Genomic DNA, 16,342 nt, shown 5'->3' on the forward strand with positions numbered 1-16,342 from the left:
TGTAGGAGATTGAAATTTGGCATGTAGGTTCAGTCCCGATGATAATACATTTTTTTGCAAGGCATGACCCGAATTTTTGACAGCTGTCAAAATGGCGGCATTTTTGAGGTTTTTGATTTTTTAAAATTCTATTTATGAATGGATCGGGCTGAAATTATATATATATATATATATATATATATATATATATATATATATATATATATATATATATATATATATATATATATATATTTAGGCTATTAATCGAACCAAACCAAACCAAACTTAACCAAACCAAACCAAACCAAACATTTCCATTAGCGCTTATGACCAAAAAAAACTTTAAACATGAATAATCATTTCAATCATGCGAAAATTTGGTTTAAAAATAGATTTTTTCTAATATAACTTTCATTTAACGAAAAACGAAGGCCTAAATGAAAAAAAGAAACAATTTAAAAGTTTCGCTTATGTCTTGACAAGGTATCAAAGCAAACCCCATATTTTTTGCTTTTAAACTAATAAAGATATATCAATAAACAATTAGCGATGTAATGGTTTTTGCGCGCGCTGGCCGACAGCCGCCGCTGCGCCGAGATTTCCTATACCCTTGTATATGTTAAGCCGAATTTGTGTAATTGCCGATTTCATAAATTTAGCAAATTTTTGCCGAATTCGCGAAATAGGCAGCATCGCTGCGCATTTCATGTAATAGGCAAAATAATGTCCCAATACATGAACTGGGCATATAATCTTTTGCCGATTATTTGAAATAGGCAACCAGCGCACGATAACAAATGAAAATTATAAAAATTGGAGGTTATGTTCATGTTTAATTGAAATTATTATATTTGTATATTGTATTATTTTGAGTTTTGAGCGACGTAAGCTATAACAGATTTTTTACTTTATATTAATGTGTTGCGACATTTAAACATGACTGAAACCGGTATAAATAGTAAGATGTGGAGTGAGGAATACGAAAAAAAAAGTAATCCGAATTTTGCAAGGTTGTGAAAGTGTCACTAAAAACAGAGAGTACTACCATATTAAAAGTTCGTTCAAGCTAGAAAAGTTTGAAAAAAAGACAATAAAATAATGACTACCAAAACAAATGCATGGCAAATCATTCGAGATTTGCATACCGCTTGTGGACATAAAGGAGAGAAAAAAAACTACAAAAAAGTTGCAGAACATTATGCTAATATACCAATGGTTATAATAAAACAGTTTATTGAACAGTGCGAGAGGTGTACAGAGAAAACAAAAAAAGTATACAGTACAGGAATTGTTGTTAGACCCATAATAAGTAAAGATCTTAATTCCAGAGCACAAATCGACTTAATTGATTACCAAAGTTTGCCTGATGGTCAATACAAATTTATTTTGCACTATAAGGAACATTTAACAAAATATAGTATTTTAAGACCGCTAATATGTAAACGTGCTGTTGAAGTAGCCAAAGAAATTTTAAACATTTTTTTGGATTTTGGAGCTCCGACTGTTCTACAATCCGATAGCGGTAAAGAGTTTACTGCAAATATAATCAAGGAGTTAGGGACTCTCTGGCCTACCTTAGTTCTTGTGAATGGGAGGCCACGGAATCCACAAAGTAAAGGAAGTGTGGAAAGAGCAAACGCTACTGTAAAAAATGCATTAGTGGCTTGGATGCGTGACAATAAGACTTCTTCTTGGTCGTTGGGCCTAAAATTTGTGCAATGGGGTATTAACACAACTTATCATAATGCTATAAAAATGGAACCATACAAAGCTATGTTTGGTCAGCCACCAAAATTAGGCTTAGGTTCTAAGATACCACAAGAATTTCTTGCTGCGATATCCAACGGGATAACAGAAGAAAATATGGATGAAATATTAAAAATACCAGATAATGAGAGTTGTAAGGAGAATGACAATGGACATGAAATAATGAAAGATACAATGCCAGAAAATTTTTAAATATATAATATAGAAGAAGACTTAATCTATAATCAAGAAGTTACAACAGACACAACTTCTGTGCCGACTGCTGGTTTTGGTGAAATATCTAAAGAGGATACAAAATAATTTACACCAGAAACACAGATAGAAACCGTTCAAGATGAAGAAAACACAGAAAATTATTTAACTTTGCAGGAAGTATCTACTACTGAATTTCAGTCAGAAGTTGTAGTAGAGCACATAAACAATGATAACAGCAAAAATATTGTCATTTTAAGCAATCAGGTAAGTAGGACATTATGCTATATTAAATAGTTAAATAAGTTATAATTCTTTGCAGCTCCTTGAGAATCCCATAGAAAATGAGGATGAGGTGACAGTTCTACAAGAACTTTTTTCAGAAAGAACATTGAACACCGATATAGTCAGCGATCAAACAAATCATCCTGCTATTGACTTAAGAAATCTCGCCTACAGAAATATTTTACAACAGGCTTAGAAAATGACTGATCTGTCCAATAAAAAACCTGGGTCATTTAGTGTTGGAGATAACGTGCTTCTAGGTAAAACAAACGTCTTGGTAAAATTTTGGTTACTAAAATTTTCTTTTTTTGACATTTTTAGGCATTAGTGAATTTGACAGAGGAAGGGGCGATCCAGCTAACCTAATTGGTGTGGTTATAGCAGAAAAAGATGGAAAATTTAGAATTGGTACAAAACATGGCATTGCGGATAACTGGTTAGAAAAAAATTCCCTGCAACCTACAAAATTTAAGAGATTAAAATTAAGCGACGTGCCTGATCATGAACACAATATTAGAATGCTTGTTCGTAAAAGTTCAGTGGGTTCCGGACAAGGATATAAAAGATGCAATTGCACCAAAACATGCAACTCAATGAGGTGCAAATGCCTAAAAGCTGGTTTCATGTGTAAGTCAGCTTGCCATGCTGGAAGAAGTTGTACTAATACTTAATATTTAATAAACATTAGGTATTAGTACTAAATAATATTTAGATATGTAGGTACCTATATTAAATAAAAATGTAGATACATAGATACATGTTTTTTATTTAAAAAAAAAGTTTAAATCTGTGACTATATTATAAAGTCAAGGATGGTCTTTGCTTACTGCTTGAAATGGACAAAGTTAAATTTAATAATTGCCTATTACATGAAATGCGCAACGATGTTGCCGATTTCGCGACTTCGGCAAAAATTTGCCGAATTCATGAAATCGGCAGTTACACAAATTCGGCGTAACATATATATGACGTCATGGTGTGGCAAATGTAGCATTTTAATTCGATTTGGGCTCCCTTATATAGGATAACAGAAACATTTTCAATGTTAAAAATCTTCACATGCCTTTCTTTTAGATTCCGGTTTTTTTGATAAGAAGTGTCCAGCCCTTATTTGAGAAGAAATGTTAAATTATTGATTGTGTGCCTTCACAACGAGGTAAATTAATACTGTCGTAAATTTTTCAAGTTTTTTTAAATGTAAGGTTAACTTATACCGTGCATTTCTTTTTAGGTTTTTCTCAGCACTTTTCTCAACGTTTTTCTTTGGATTTTTCTTCAAGTATTTCTAGACATTTTTCTAGACGTTTTTCTGCAAGTTGTTCTGCATATTTTTCTAGAAGTTTGTGCCAAGTTTTTCCACCAGTTTTTCTTCGAGTTTTTCAATCCGAGGTAATCAGTAGCAGCCGGTTGGATTTCAGCCCTGCGCCCCTCTGAGGAGAAGTTGGATGCTGTGATGTTTTTGTATTATTAAGAAGATCCTTTTTTTTAGTATAAATTGGTATACATGGCCAGTATATTTTTTATAGTAAACTAAAATTTTATTAATTTGATTTTAAATAATCACTAGTGTGTTAAGAAATTAGCTATTCTTAACATTTTACATTTAACTGGTTAAGTACTTGCCATCAGCATTACTTTAACCCTTAATTTATAAAATTTAACTTCTGTTACATTTTATATATTTTTTTAACACTTTAAGTATTTGCCTTCAGCATTGCTTAAATTTTACTTGTATTTGTTTATTAAATTACCATGTTATATTGATTGATTATTCGGATTTAACATCTATTTATGTTAACCTTTTATATCATTACGATCTTTGACCTGTAAGGGCAATCTTGGGTACAGATTTTAATCTTTTTCCCCTTAACTATATATAAACAAAAAGGTTCATGAATCTTTGTAATAAGTCAAGTCAAATTTAAATATTTATTATTCGAATATAACCAAGACCGTCTCTAAAAGTATTCCTTTTATATTATAATTGTTTGAATAATATTTGAAAAGATATAATTTGATTTTAAATAAGTTTTAAGATAGAGTTTCTTAAATATAATTCTTGTATATTAATGTACATAACTGTTGTGCCGAATAGGTACCGAATAGAAATATTAACAATAAATCTTTTTTTTTTTTTTTGCTATTTGAATTGTTTCATTGGTTGATCCAGTCTCTCAAAATATTTAATAGCTATACTAATTTTAGTTTCTATTCAATTAATACACTTATACAAATTTTCTTATTTCAGTTTGTACTATCCTTTGTAAGTATTAGCATCTTTTTGAAATAAGTGGCGCCCTTTGGTATGCAGTGTAAGGTATAGGTGGGTATCATATTTTTAGCCAAGTGCAGAAGCAAAAGCTTGTTCCCACCGCCTCCGATATAAGAGTAGCCGTTCGCAATATTTTGACTTAAATTTTCAATAAAAGGAAAGTTTTTTGTCACACTATTTATAATAGTTCCTATTTTACACGCTTATTGACATAGATGTAGGTTTTGTCACTTAACTAGGCGGATTTGGTCTCGGTGTGAACACATTTTGGGGTGGTCTAAAGATTTTTTTTCTTTTTCTTCTCGTCCATTAACTCTTAATAGAGACATCATGTCTCAATTGCTCGGATCGTTCTTTTCCATCCCCCTCTATTTTGAGCGGTCAGAGAAGCCTCTTGCAGACCGTGCCCAATAATCTTTTTAGTTTATTCCACCCAGCGCGATGGAGATCTTCGTCGTGGTCGTTTGCCATTAATCTTCCATTCGATAATGATTTTTTCCAGTCCATCTGTTCGTCTCGAAATGCGTCCAAAGTAGTCATGGGTAACACTATAAATTTTCGTGTGTTGATACAGTAACACTGACACCTTTTCCGGTATCGACACAGAGTATCTGCACGATTGTGTCATGTTGCACAGTAGTTAATCAGCCTTATATCAGATAAACACACACAGAGTTGTCACTGTCGATATGATACAATAACGGAACACTGTCGAGAGGTCCGACGGCTGACGCTTGGGACTCCATGTTGCCAAATGATGAAAAATTCAGTACTTTGAAATACAAAAAAAAATAAACACAATTTTTTGTTAATATAAGAGTAGTTTCATATACAATGTTATGTAATATAGAAGCACAGGTATACTCTTAAGCATCTTGAAGAGCTAAATGTGGTCTTTAAATTAGAAAATTAGTGCACACATCCTCAATAAAAGGATGGTGGCAACATTGGTTTGCAAAGGTAGTTGTTACGTAAAATCGGAGATCGGTAATTCCTATAGCACACCACATGTTTTGTTTAGTTTACAGATAATTATTCTCCCCCTACTAAAATTAGCATTGGCAACAACGCGCCGCGACGGTCCATGTATTGCCTAAACAAAACCGAAACTGAAAGGCATTAATATCGAATCCATATTGTAAGAAAACCACTCTTTTATCAACAAAATATATATAATTATTATATATTATTCTCCGCGATAAGAAAAAAATCAAAGTAAAACCTCTGAACACGGGTAAGGGGACAAATAACTCACAAACTTTAAGGTGTTTATTTAAATTAGTGGAATTTTATTATAGTGGATTATACGGCTCCCCTCACCTTATGATTTTAGTCTAGTTGTTTTTAGTTTTCAAATTAAGCTTACCATATTGTTATGTATGTTATGTATTGTGATTGAACAATTATTGTGATACCTTTTAACCTTTAAAACCTTTTAACCTTTAAAAAAAACTTTTTAACTTGTTTTGTGATCGTATTTTATAATTTTGACCTCTGTTTGACTATTGGAATTTTTTATTATTGTTACGTTTTTCGTCGGTTCTGTGTGGATAGAAAGTCACAATTTATTTAAACACAATTTATTTAACACTAATTAACAAAAACAATAACGATTAAAAGACTTAGAGAACTATTTATAACTTATGTACAATTTATCTAACAGAAATTTATTTTGAATTAGCGCGGCGATTGTAACTCTACGCGTCGATCGGTTATTTATCTCTATCTCCTTCAGGTTTCGCGCATCGGCTTATCTACGAGAGAAACAGACAGTCCAGACTTGTCTAGTAAATTCTTATTCGTTCTTCGAACGTCGGTGGGCGTATGAGTCATAGCAGGCGCCTGAAGCCTAAGGCCGAGTTCACACGGTACGGGTCCGCAACACTGCCCCCTTCTTAGGTACATGCTCGTCCCGAGATGTACACGGTGAATGAAGGTATTTGCAAAGCTGGCCCCTGGTACATTGCGAGGTCTGGTAGAAATAGCAGTCTACAGTTTTCTCTCCCGATCTCAGCTTTGGGTTGTAGCAGCAAACAAGTATCTCGATTCCCGTAAATCTGAACAAGACTTCAATCATGTTCCGGATTGTACGCCAACTCAAACCATCGAGTCCACACGCCAGCTTCGGAATGGCTAATCGTGCAACGTTGTTGTTTAGCAGGGCTTCTCTCAGTTCAATCAGGGTCTTCCATAGATTGAGATAAGTCGGCTTACTCGGGGACCATTCCTTGGTGACCAGGTAGAAGATGTGTCTTGCTTGACCATGTGCATTGTCGGTTAGCCTCAAGACGCTTCCAACCTTTGGATCCTGTCGGCGTAGTTCTCCGACACGCCCAAACTTCTCATTGAACGTCGCAGCGATTCCTCTGGACATCCGCAAATCTCGGGCCACACAGTGAGCGAGCGAATAATTAGGAGGCACGGAAAAGAGGTCTCGTGGTTCTTCTTTGGTTACACCATAGCGAGCCTTCTCACTGCTGTTGTATCGGGCCATGAAATCATCAAAGAACATCTCCGAATCAGGGGGATCAAAGCTGCAGGTTCTCACGGTCCCAGCACGATCTTCTATTTCGCCTTGGTATGGGCTCAAACGGTTGAAATGAACTATCCCCGGTTTTCCTTTTGGCGTCGCCTTCTGCCTCTGTGACCTCATTTCCCCTTTTAGTCTCATAATCGGCAATCAATCCATCTATAGTAGCCTGATTTGGGATACGTGATACCCAACCTGCGTATCTATTAAGAGCAACCTCTCCTTGTATTTTTACACGGAGTTTTGCCACATACCCTAAATTCTTAAACATGGTAGACTTTGCTGGTCCAAGATCCTTCCTGAATCCATAATACATGTTGTTGCCTACAATATTATATGCGAGTTGGAATTTATTCCAGTCATCCTTGAGCATGAGGCTGATTCTTCCCCAGCAGAAATCTGGGTTATCTCTTATTGCTTTCACGATTGTGAAATAACAAGTTAATCCTCCTCTAGCAGCCTGCTGTACTATTAAACGTAGTCGTTGGGCTATATCTGGAATTTGTCCGCCCCAACGCGTAAATATTTCGCGTATATTGGTATCATCTATGAGTGTCCCGTACACCTTATAAATCATGGGAAGCACAGCTGTATTTATTTCGACCACTTTGCCAATATCATCTGTTATCCCACGACTTACTTTAGAGACAGATGCTGTGGAAACTGTCCCACGTTTAACCACTGCTAACACGATATGCACAATACAGGCGAGTCCTCCTCTTACGCCTCTGTTTGTTACTTTTCTAGAAAGGTAATACGGAATTCTTATTGCGACTTGGGGAGTCATTGCTGGATCAGCAACATCTGGCCAGTCACCAGCTGTAGGGGTACCGAACCCAGCAGCACCAGTGGCATCGTGAGGATGATCAAGGAAAATGTTACTCCCAGACCGGCTAGTTCGATTTCCTCGAGCGTCCATTTCCAAGTCTGCCACTACAGTCAAATAATCTGCACGTGTTTCTTCTGAATAACGTTCTAGTCTGTCATTTCCGTAAATTAATGCTCTGACTGCTTGGACGATGCGGGTTCTGGCGTCAGCTCTAACCAAGATGATATTACTGGCCAGACAAGGCGCCAATAATTCCCCTATTACTACAGTGTAGATGAGGTCGTCCTCGGGAATTCGTGACGATCCATGTAGATGAAACCACCTCCCTAAAGTGGAAAGATTCGCCATGGTTGGAACTTCTTTACGAACCCAAGCTTGGTTTATGAAAGGCCATAAACCAATATTTGTAAGCATTAAGCCCTTATATAACGGTTCTTCACCTAAATGGCTAGCGAAAAACTCTACCGTGTCACATGGACCAAATTCACGTACTTGGACAGCCATGCTAAGACAACTACGAAAACAGTTTTAAAACACTATAGGAATGATATATGTGACTCTTAGTCATAGTTATAGTATTGTATTAGATTCAAGGATTATTCAGCAGTTCCGAATGTTTCATCGCTGACTTGGGTTATAAATGCTGTGAAATTAGCGGTTTTTCCTTCGGTGTCTCCTTCTAACACTCGATTATTAAAACAGGTGCTTCCGATAACAAAATTAAGATCTACCTCTCCATGGATGAGAGCGGAGCTTCCTGTAGCTGTACGTAGTCGCCATTGTGTTGTTTTAATCCTTTTTGATGTTTTAAGGATATCCGGCCTGATGATCGTTTTGGTCGCACCCGTATCCAAAAGCATGGTCCGTAACTCTCCATCCACGAAACCATCCACAAAAATGCTGTTGAATTTGTGTTGTAGCGAGGCGACTTGAGCAGTTTTCGTTGGGGCATGTTGGGTACAGGTCGACGTGTGCCCCTTTATTTCGACCCTTAGTAGTTTTCCGACCTCGACGAAGCCGGTTCTTCGTTCTTCTCCTTACAACGGCTTCGCACGTGTCCTACCTGTCCGCAGTTCCAGCAACGAATCGGTCCCTTCTTGCCCATGTACTGGTCCATTACTTTCCGAACAATCCCTTCCACGGATTCGTCGGAACATTCGTCGATGGCCCGTACTTTTCCTAAAGACCGAGAACTTTGTTTCGCGGCCTCGAATTCTAGGGCACGTGCTAAAGCGTCCACCAAGTGCGTTGGGTGAGCTAGGAGAAGTGCTTGTCTTGTCTCGTTGTCACGTAAGCCATTGGAGAATGCCTGTACTGCCAACCGCTCCATAACATTCTCGGGCGTAGCAGGGTACGCAAGGCGAACGATGCGGGCTACGTCGGCTTCAAACTCCTGCAGAGACTCATTTGACTTTTGAATGCGATTTTTTAGCTGGGAATGATAGACATGTTCCAAATGAGCCTGGCCGTACCTCATTTCTAAATGTCGTACCAATTGCTGATAATCTCCCTGTTCCGATGGTGAGTGTCTGCAGGATGTCAGTCGCATCTCCTCGCAGTGCGACAGTCAAAGCGGTAGCCTTTTCAGCGATTGTCCACCCGTTCGCTCTCGCAGCGGCCTCAAACTGGCAAAAATAATTGGCACAAGCGGTTTTTCCGTCAAACTGTGGAGGCTTAATAATTGATTTTGAGACATACTTATTTTCGACCAGTTTCGGTCCCTCCGATGTTTCTTGACATTTTGGTGAATTTGACTTCGCTATTTTTTCTTTTAAAATTTCGATTTTTCTGTTAACATCGTCCTCAATCTGTGCTATTTTGTCTTGTAGCTCCGTGGAATTCTCTATAATCTTTTCTTCTAATTCCCTAGAATTTTCTATTATCTTGTTATATAAACTTTCTTCTAAATTAAGTATTTTATTATTAAAGCTGGCCTGTATATCTTTAGAATTTTCTATGATTTTATCTTCTAATTTTTGGGAATTTTCCGTCATTTTATCTTCTAAATTAATTATCTTACTATTCAAATTGTCGTTTAAATTGTCTTGCAAATTTTTCAATGACGAGTCAAGGTCACCTTCCAGCTCAAAGCAAAATGTGTCAGGATCCTCACCTTCCTCAATCAAAACCTCTCTCAGTCTCGCTTGCAAAATGCTTTTCTTTCCATTTGTCTCGCACTCCCTCTCTTCCAATATGCATTTTAATTCCGACACTTTCAAGTCTTTCAACAATTTTTTCGAAGCCATTTTCAGTCTTTTTATTTTTCTAGTCTATCACACACCCACACTTGACTCCAATTGTTACGTTTTTCGTCGGTTCTGTGTGGATAGAAAGTCACAATTTATTTAAACACAATTTATTTAACACTAATTAACAAAAACAATAACGATTAAAAGACTTAAAGAACTATTTATAACTTATTTACAATTTATCTAATTATTTATCTAACAGAAATTTATTTTGAATTAGCGCGGCGATTGTAACTCTACGCGTCGATCGGTTATTTATCTCTATCTCCTTCAGGTTTCGGGCATCGGCTTATATACGAGAGAAACAGACAGTCCAGACTTGTCTAGTAAATTCTTATTCGTTCTTCGAACGTCGGTGGGCGTATGAGTCATAGCAGGCGCCTGAAGCCTAAGGCCGAGTTCACACGGTACGGGTCCGCAACATTATTCTGATTGTAATTGTTTTAGCTTTCTGGGCCTTATGATGGGAATTGTTTAAGTCCCGAAGCATGTCGCCCCCCTGCTTTTTTTGAAGTATTTAAATTTAAATAAACATCTTAAAGATTGTGAGTTATTTGTCCCCTTATACCCGCCTTCAGAGGTTTTACTTTGATAATATGTACTCACACTGGGTTAGAGAACGTTTAGTTTTAAGAAAAAATCATTATTATTTACTATCAATTTTTTATTACAGTAACAATCTAAAAGATGTAAACTCGAGTCTACGTCCGATTTAGCTCCTCCTCTCCATCCTCTCATGAACCATGTTTTTGAGACCTCGGTAATATTTATTTCATAATCAATAACAGATTTAATCGTAGATTTCCACTAATACTGAGTCTACTAAACTACAAACAATTATCGATGCTCGTATACATATAACAAAAATCGAATCCGTTGGCCCAGCATGACAAAATAAAACTGTTTTATGTATTATGCTGGCATAGGGCCCGCATCTCGATAAGATACTCCTAAGATACTCCGTGCGGAAAGATTGAAGCTTATATTAAAAGCGTCAGTGTCAAAAAATTCATTGACGTTGTTTCAACACCCATGACACACTGAAAGGTGTCAGCACAAAAGTGCCATACAACACAGTGTTACACATGGCTAGCCCAAAGTACCAATTAATGTATGATTGGTTTATTTTGGTTGAATGTCATGTGGTAACTTTCAACTGCCTTAGAATTGAGGCATTGCGTTGGCGTTGGTCCGATGTTCCGTATAAGAAATTCGCAGCATTCTTCTGTAGGTCCACGATTCGAAAGCATCTATTTTTTTCGGTTCGTAGTTTTCAGGGTCTAGGTCTCGGATGCATAAGTAGCTATCGGAAAAATCAGTGTATTTAGTAATTTTAATTTCTTGTGCTCGGATATTGCAGAGTTTTTCCAAATTCGAGTCAGTTTTATTGTTGAATTATTTTGAGTTATTGCTAGTCTGAATCTGATTTCTTTGTCACAGCCTCCTTTGTTTGTTATGAGGGATCCGATATAATTGAACTTTTCGACCACATCAAAACCATCAATTTCTCTGATGTGTATTGGATTTCGGTCTCTTATAGATAAGCTACAGGGACTAAATTTTAATACTCATCTTTTAAGTTAAATAGTCCTGACCGAAATAATTCGAAATATTATTTTATAGCATTAGAATAAATATATCTAAATTCGCGTTCATGGATCAGCAAAACCTACAATCGCGAGCAAGGGGATCGCAATGCAGTTGAGTCATTAATGACGCGGTGGTTTCCTCTTTAGATGCAAGAACTACTCGAGAATGTAAAAACTGTTTTTAGTAGAACGTTTTCCGTAGAATACAGTGACGTAGACTGTTTTTCGTTTGAAAAAATATTTCAGGAGATGAAATAAACTTTAAACCTTTTCAAGGACACATTCAGAACACCCTGTATATTTATAAATCATATGATCTGGGTTGTTATGAGCTCAAAAACATATGATACTCTATATTTATTTTCACTATTTACTCTAGCATTTAAAATTTTCCATTAAAAGATAACTTTTATTAATAGGCCGTGATTGATAATAAAAGAAACAAATAAATTATTAAAAGTATGCTGCTAGCTGTCAAGGATATAGTTGTGCTTTAGGTCTTTTTACTTTTTTAGGTTGATTTATTGTTTTTTTTTTGTAATTATTTAAAATATGGAAAGAAACGAGTCTGAAAATTTCGAAAAATATGATATACTTGTTTGTTACATCGAAAATAATGAAAATGCTGTATTTAGCAAGGTATGATGATATGTTAATCCTGCGACATAAATATTAGATATACAAAATGCGCGGCTGCCTATTTTTAGGTTTCCAGAAAGAAGACCGGATAGAATTAAAAACATTTTTGTCGATTATGGATCATTGTATATAGCAAGAGCTAAGACATACAATAAAGAAAATAACGAGGAGAACGAGGTACGACTGTTGACTAACATAGAAGCTAATCGAACAACTTCTTGTGGAGTAGTGGCAAATTGTGTGGGGATTCCGAAAACGACTACTAAGAAAATATTAAGGAAGCATAAATATAATCCTTATAATTTTAGAGTTGTTCGGCACACGAGTTGTTCACGTTTGACAAAAAAGTGGGACATGTTTGTACAAACCGCCTCCATTTATCTTCAGTAATTATAATAGAGATACCCTATGATTTCAACCAAAATGGGACACCCTGTACAGATCATAGTTTTTCTACAAAATTGTAAATGTAAAATTATATTATTTAGTGAAAAGTTATGTTGCTGGTCTCATCTATTTTAGCTGGTCGATGCCATTCGGATTTTGTCACACCCGCATCAGCTTAATCGGATCCAGACGACCGTGATTTGCCAAAAGTCTTAATTGCATTTGGAAATGCGGAGCGTTATCAGCGGCTACAAGAGTAGACTGAAACCTTCGGCTCGGTCATTTCAAACGACCTGCAATTGTATTTAACTACTTCGTAAATGGCTTCAGCTTCTTCATTGATCAGTTAAATCATTTAATTAAATTCTGTGCTCAACTCGGTTTGTCGGGATCCAGATAACGACTTTGAAGTGAATGTTGAGGTTGTCATTAGGCTTTTCATTTTTTATAGCTCTTCTAACTATACAGGGATATATCATTAAAGGCCATATTAGTAACAGTTCCCTAAAATATTTACAGATATCTACAATATTTTTAAAATTCATATAGAGGTAAAATTAAGACTTAATATATCGACTGTGAAATAAAAAATAAATTGATTTTAAGTAGGCATTGTGATTTATTCACACTTTAGTTACACTACGAATAAACAGATAACATCTGACAATGATTTGGTACATGGTCTAGTGATACAGAATTTTAGCTGTAACTTAAGAATCGTTAATGATACAACTTAAGAAAAAATACACGTACAGTTCATACCAAATAAACTTTTAGTCGCGTGATTAAGCTTGACCGGCACAGCGATGCCCACTTTTACATATTTTCTTTTAATCCAAATACACTCACCGGCAAAAAAACCCGGCCATTAAAAACTAGTCCCAATTTCAAAGTTGGATTTCTCGCGAACCATTCATTAGATTTTGATGATTTTTTTTTAAATTGTAAATTAATTCCGTCTTAACGGATGCTACGTCCGAAATTTTTATTCCTAATTTATTTTGAGCAAATACAGGGCACAACAATAAAACGAAGTTTTTTGTCCGAACTTTGTAACACCCTGTACGGTGCAGCAGCTGTAGTAGCTATTGCTAAATCAAATCACATTGTAGCGTCATCTTTTGGGAGCATTTTGTTTTATAATCATGACATTATCTCTGTTTGTTTTTTGGGGATAAGCTGCTGTAAAACAAATGACCCGAAAAAAGCTTTAGTCTATTGCTCAATATCCCAATTCACATGTAAACGTGCAAACGATGTAAACGTGCTCGACGATGTCTTGGAAGTAGCTGGGGTCCTCTTGCCTCCTTGCAGACAAGCTGTTTTCTTTTACTTTTCGACGGATTGTTAATGTAATAAACTACTGACTTTAGTTCTACGCACGCCTTGTAGCAGATGTTGATTCTGAAACGCTGTAATTCTACGATTTCGTAAAGTATTCAGGACAATAAAGCGGTCGTCAATTACATTTGTCTTCCGTTTTTTTCTGGAATCCACTCGCGTGGTGAAACTTCCCGTTTCTATATATCGATTCCAGGCATCCTGGTCTGTTGTTGGAGGTATACCCAGGGTATCGGACACATAACTTTGACTTATTCGGCTATCCTTAATTAAATCTACAATACGAGCAACATGCGTCACAGAAAATGGCATTTTTTAATTTTACAACAGTTGTTGTCATATTGCAAATAGTCATAAATCCGTATTCGCCTTTCGCCTTGATTATATATACATAAAACTTTCTGCCTGCGAAGCATTTTTCCGAGATTCCGTTTTAAAGCAGCTTATCTTCAATACAAACAGAGATAATGTTGTGATTAAAAAAAAATGCTCACAAAAGATGACGCTACAATGTGATTTGATTTAGCAATAGCTACTACGGCTGGTGGTGGTGTTACAAAGTTCGGGCAAAAAACTTCGTGTTATTGTTGTGCCCTGTATATATTCAAAATAAATTCGGAATAAAAATTTCTGACGTAGCATCCGTTAAGAAGGAGTTAATTTACAATTTAAAAAAAAGTCATCAAAATCTAATGAGTGGTTCGCGAGAAATCGAAACTTTGAAATTGGGACCAGTTTTTAGTGGCCGTTTTTTTTTGCCGGTGAGTTTATTTTAGGGAACAAAAATAAATTAATTAAAATATATTGGTTATAAACGCCAAGAAGTACAAAGTAAATTAAAGATAATGGTTGACAATAAAGAATTAAGTGCTGTGTCGTGTGCTAAGAATCTGGAAGTTGAACTGGATGTGGATCTTAGATTTAAAAAACATACTGCAAAGCTACTTCAGAGAGCATATTGTAACCTTAAGATGCTTTATCCCCATCGTAAAATACTTGATATACCAACTAAAATAAAAATTACCGATACATTAGTTCTTAGTCATTTTAATTATTGTGATGTATTGTATGGGCCTTGTTTAGACGTTAGAGATACCGCCAAAATAGAAAAAGTTCAGAAATCTTGTTTGCGTTATATATATGGTATTCGGAAATATGATAGAATATCTCATAAACTTAAGGAGGCAAAATGGATGAACATGGCAACTAGGCGTAGACTGCACTCTCTGACTCTGTTCCATTCAATTATAATAAATAAAAGTCCACCTTACCTTTATGAAAAAATACAGTTTCGTACTGATATTCACAATTTGAATTTAAGGCACAGATGTCTCATTTCACCCACTCCGCACCGATCTGCATTGTTTGAACGATCTTTTACATTTAATATTTATAGTATGTACAACAATTTAGATGTTAAGTGTAAGAACTCCTCTTTGGGTGAATTTAAGATAAAAGCAAGAAAAATACTTTCTGAATATTGATTAGGTTGCATGTTGCGTGTAGGTGCTGTTTTCTATCTGATTTTTGTGGGAAATTTTAGATTGCCTTTAGTTGTTTTGTTTTTATTATATTTAAATTATTATTTTTTATATTACTTTTTTTTAACTTTGAGGCCGGAACTTGATCAGCAACTGTTGTTTTTCCAGCCTTTTTGTAGTTTGTAAGATTATATTGTTGTTTTTTGTATGATAATGTTTTTTAAACTCATCTGTATAAATTTGTTGCCATTGTATATATACAAACTTCAATAAATATATTATTATTATTATTATATAAACAGTTATTATTTACATCAACAAAACTCACCTTCTTAACAGCACTTAAGAGACATAAAGGGCTATTACTACCACTTTCTCGTTTCTTATTTCTATTCTAGTCTCGTAAAATATTCTAATAAAGTTGCGATGAGTTCTTTACGGCTATTAAGCTATCTTTTACATTTCGCACTAAAAGAGGCTCTAAAAAGAACAATGTTCGACTGCCAGGTCTGTTAGTAAACATTCTTAAGGTTATCACAACACTATTTATTTAAACCAAAAACTCGTAATACAAAACAAGTGTCAAAACGAATGACAATGTCAGGAAATAAATAAGTAAATGTGGCAACTTAATATTTTTTATAGCAGAGCTACCACCTGAATCCCCAGAGCGAAATTTAAATTCCAGTTAGTCAGTCCGGCGCCGAATTTGTCCATGGTTGGCAACCATGAATTTAAAAATCGCGTCCTTGATTACGTAACTAAAGGTTTAATTGACATCAAATATAAGTAACTCGGC

General features: G+C 35.6%; 3 protein-coding genes across 3 annotated transcripts in view; all 3 read left to right on the plus strand.

Annotated features, from left to right (window-relative positions):
- The window catches only part of LOC115885527 (peptidyl-prolyl cis-trans isomerase CYP95-like), a 541,467-nt gene that overhangs the window by 98,485 nt on the left and 426,640 nt on the right, over positions 1-16,342 (plus strand). The window lies entirely within an intron of this gene.
- On the plus strand, positions 1,081-2,422 carry LOC115885507 (KRAB-A domain-containing protein 2-like). Its single transcript, XM_030904454.1, has 3 exons — positions 1,081-1,882; positions 2,084-2,208; positions 2,264-2,422. The coding sequence occupies exons 1-3, from the start codon at positions 1,081-1,083 to the stop codon at positions 2,420-2,422; spliced, it is 1,086 nt and encodes a 361-aa protein (XP_030760314.1).
- LOC115885508 lies at positions 2,145-2,897 on the plus strand. Its single transcript, XM_030904456.1, has 3 exons — positions 2,145-2,208; positions 2,264-2,486; positions 2,548-2,897. Exons 2-3 carry the CDS (start codon positions 2,426-2,428, stop codon positions 2,895-2,897), a joined length of 411 nt encoding a protein of 136 aa, XP_030760316.1. The 5' UTR covers positions 2,145-2,208; positions 2,264-2,425.

This window comes from Sitophilus oryzae, unplaced genomic scaffold, assembly GCF_002938485.1.
Source record: "Sitophilus oryzae breed Bouriz unplaced genomic scaffold, Soryzae_2.0 scaffold_395_pilon_pilon, whole genome shotgun sequence".
Classification (NCBI taxonomy): domain Eukaryota; kingdom Metazoa; phylum Arthropoda; class Insecta; order Coleoptera; family Curculionidae; genus Sitophilus; species Sitophilus oryzae.

Excerpts from the sequence above, each read along its gene's own strand:
- LOC115885507 (XM_030904454.1), top strand. The coding sequence starts at position 1,081 with ATGACTACCAAAACAAATGCATGGCAAATCATTCGAGATTTGCATACC. Across the intron at positions 1,883-2,083 it reads AATACCAGATAATGAGAGTT|ATGAAGAAAACACAGAAAAT; the intron begins GTAAGGAGAATG and ends AAACCGTTCAAG. Across the intron at positions 2,209-2,263 it reads TTGTCATTTTAAGCAATCAG|CTCCTTGAGAATCCCATAGA; the intron begins GTAAGTAGGACA and ends AATTCTTTGCAG.
- LOC115885508 (XM_030904456.1), top strand. The coding sequence starts at position 2,426 with ATGACTGATCTGTCCAATAAAAAACCTGGGTCATTTAGTGTTGGAGAT. Across the intron at positions 2,487-2,547 it reads TGGAGATAACGTGCTTCTAG|GCATTAGTGAATTTGACAGA; the intron begins GTAAAACAAACG and ends TGACATTTTTAG.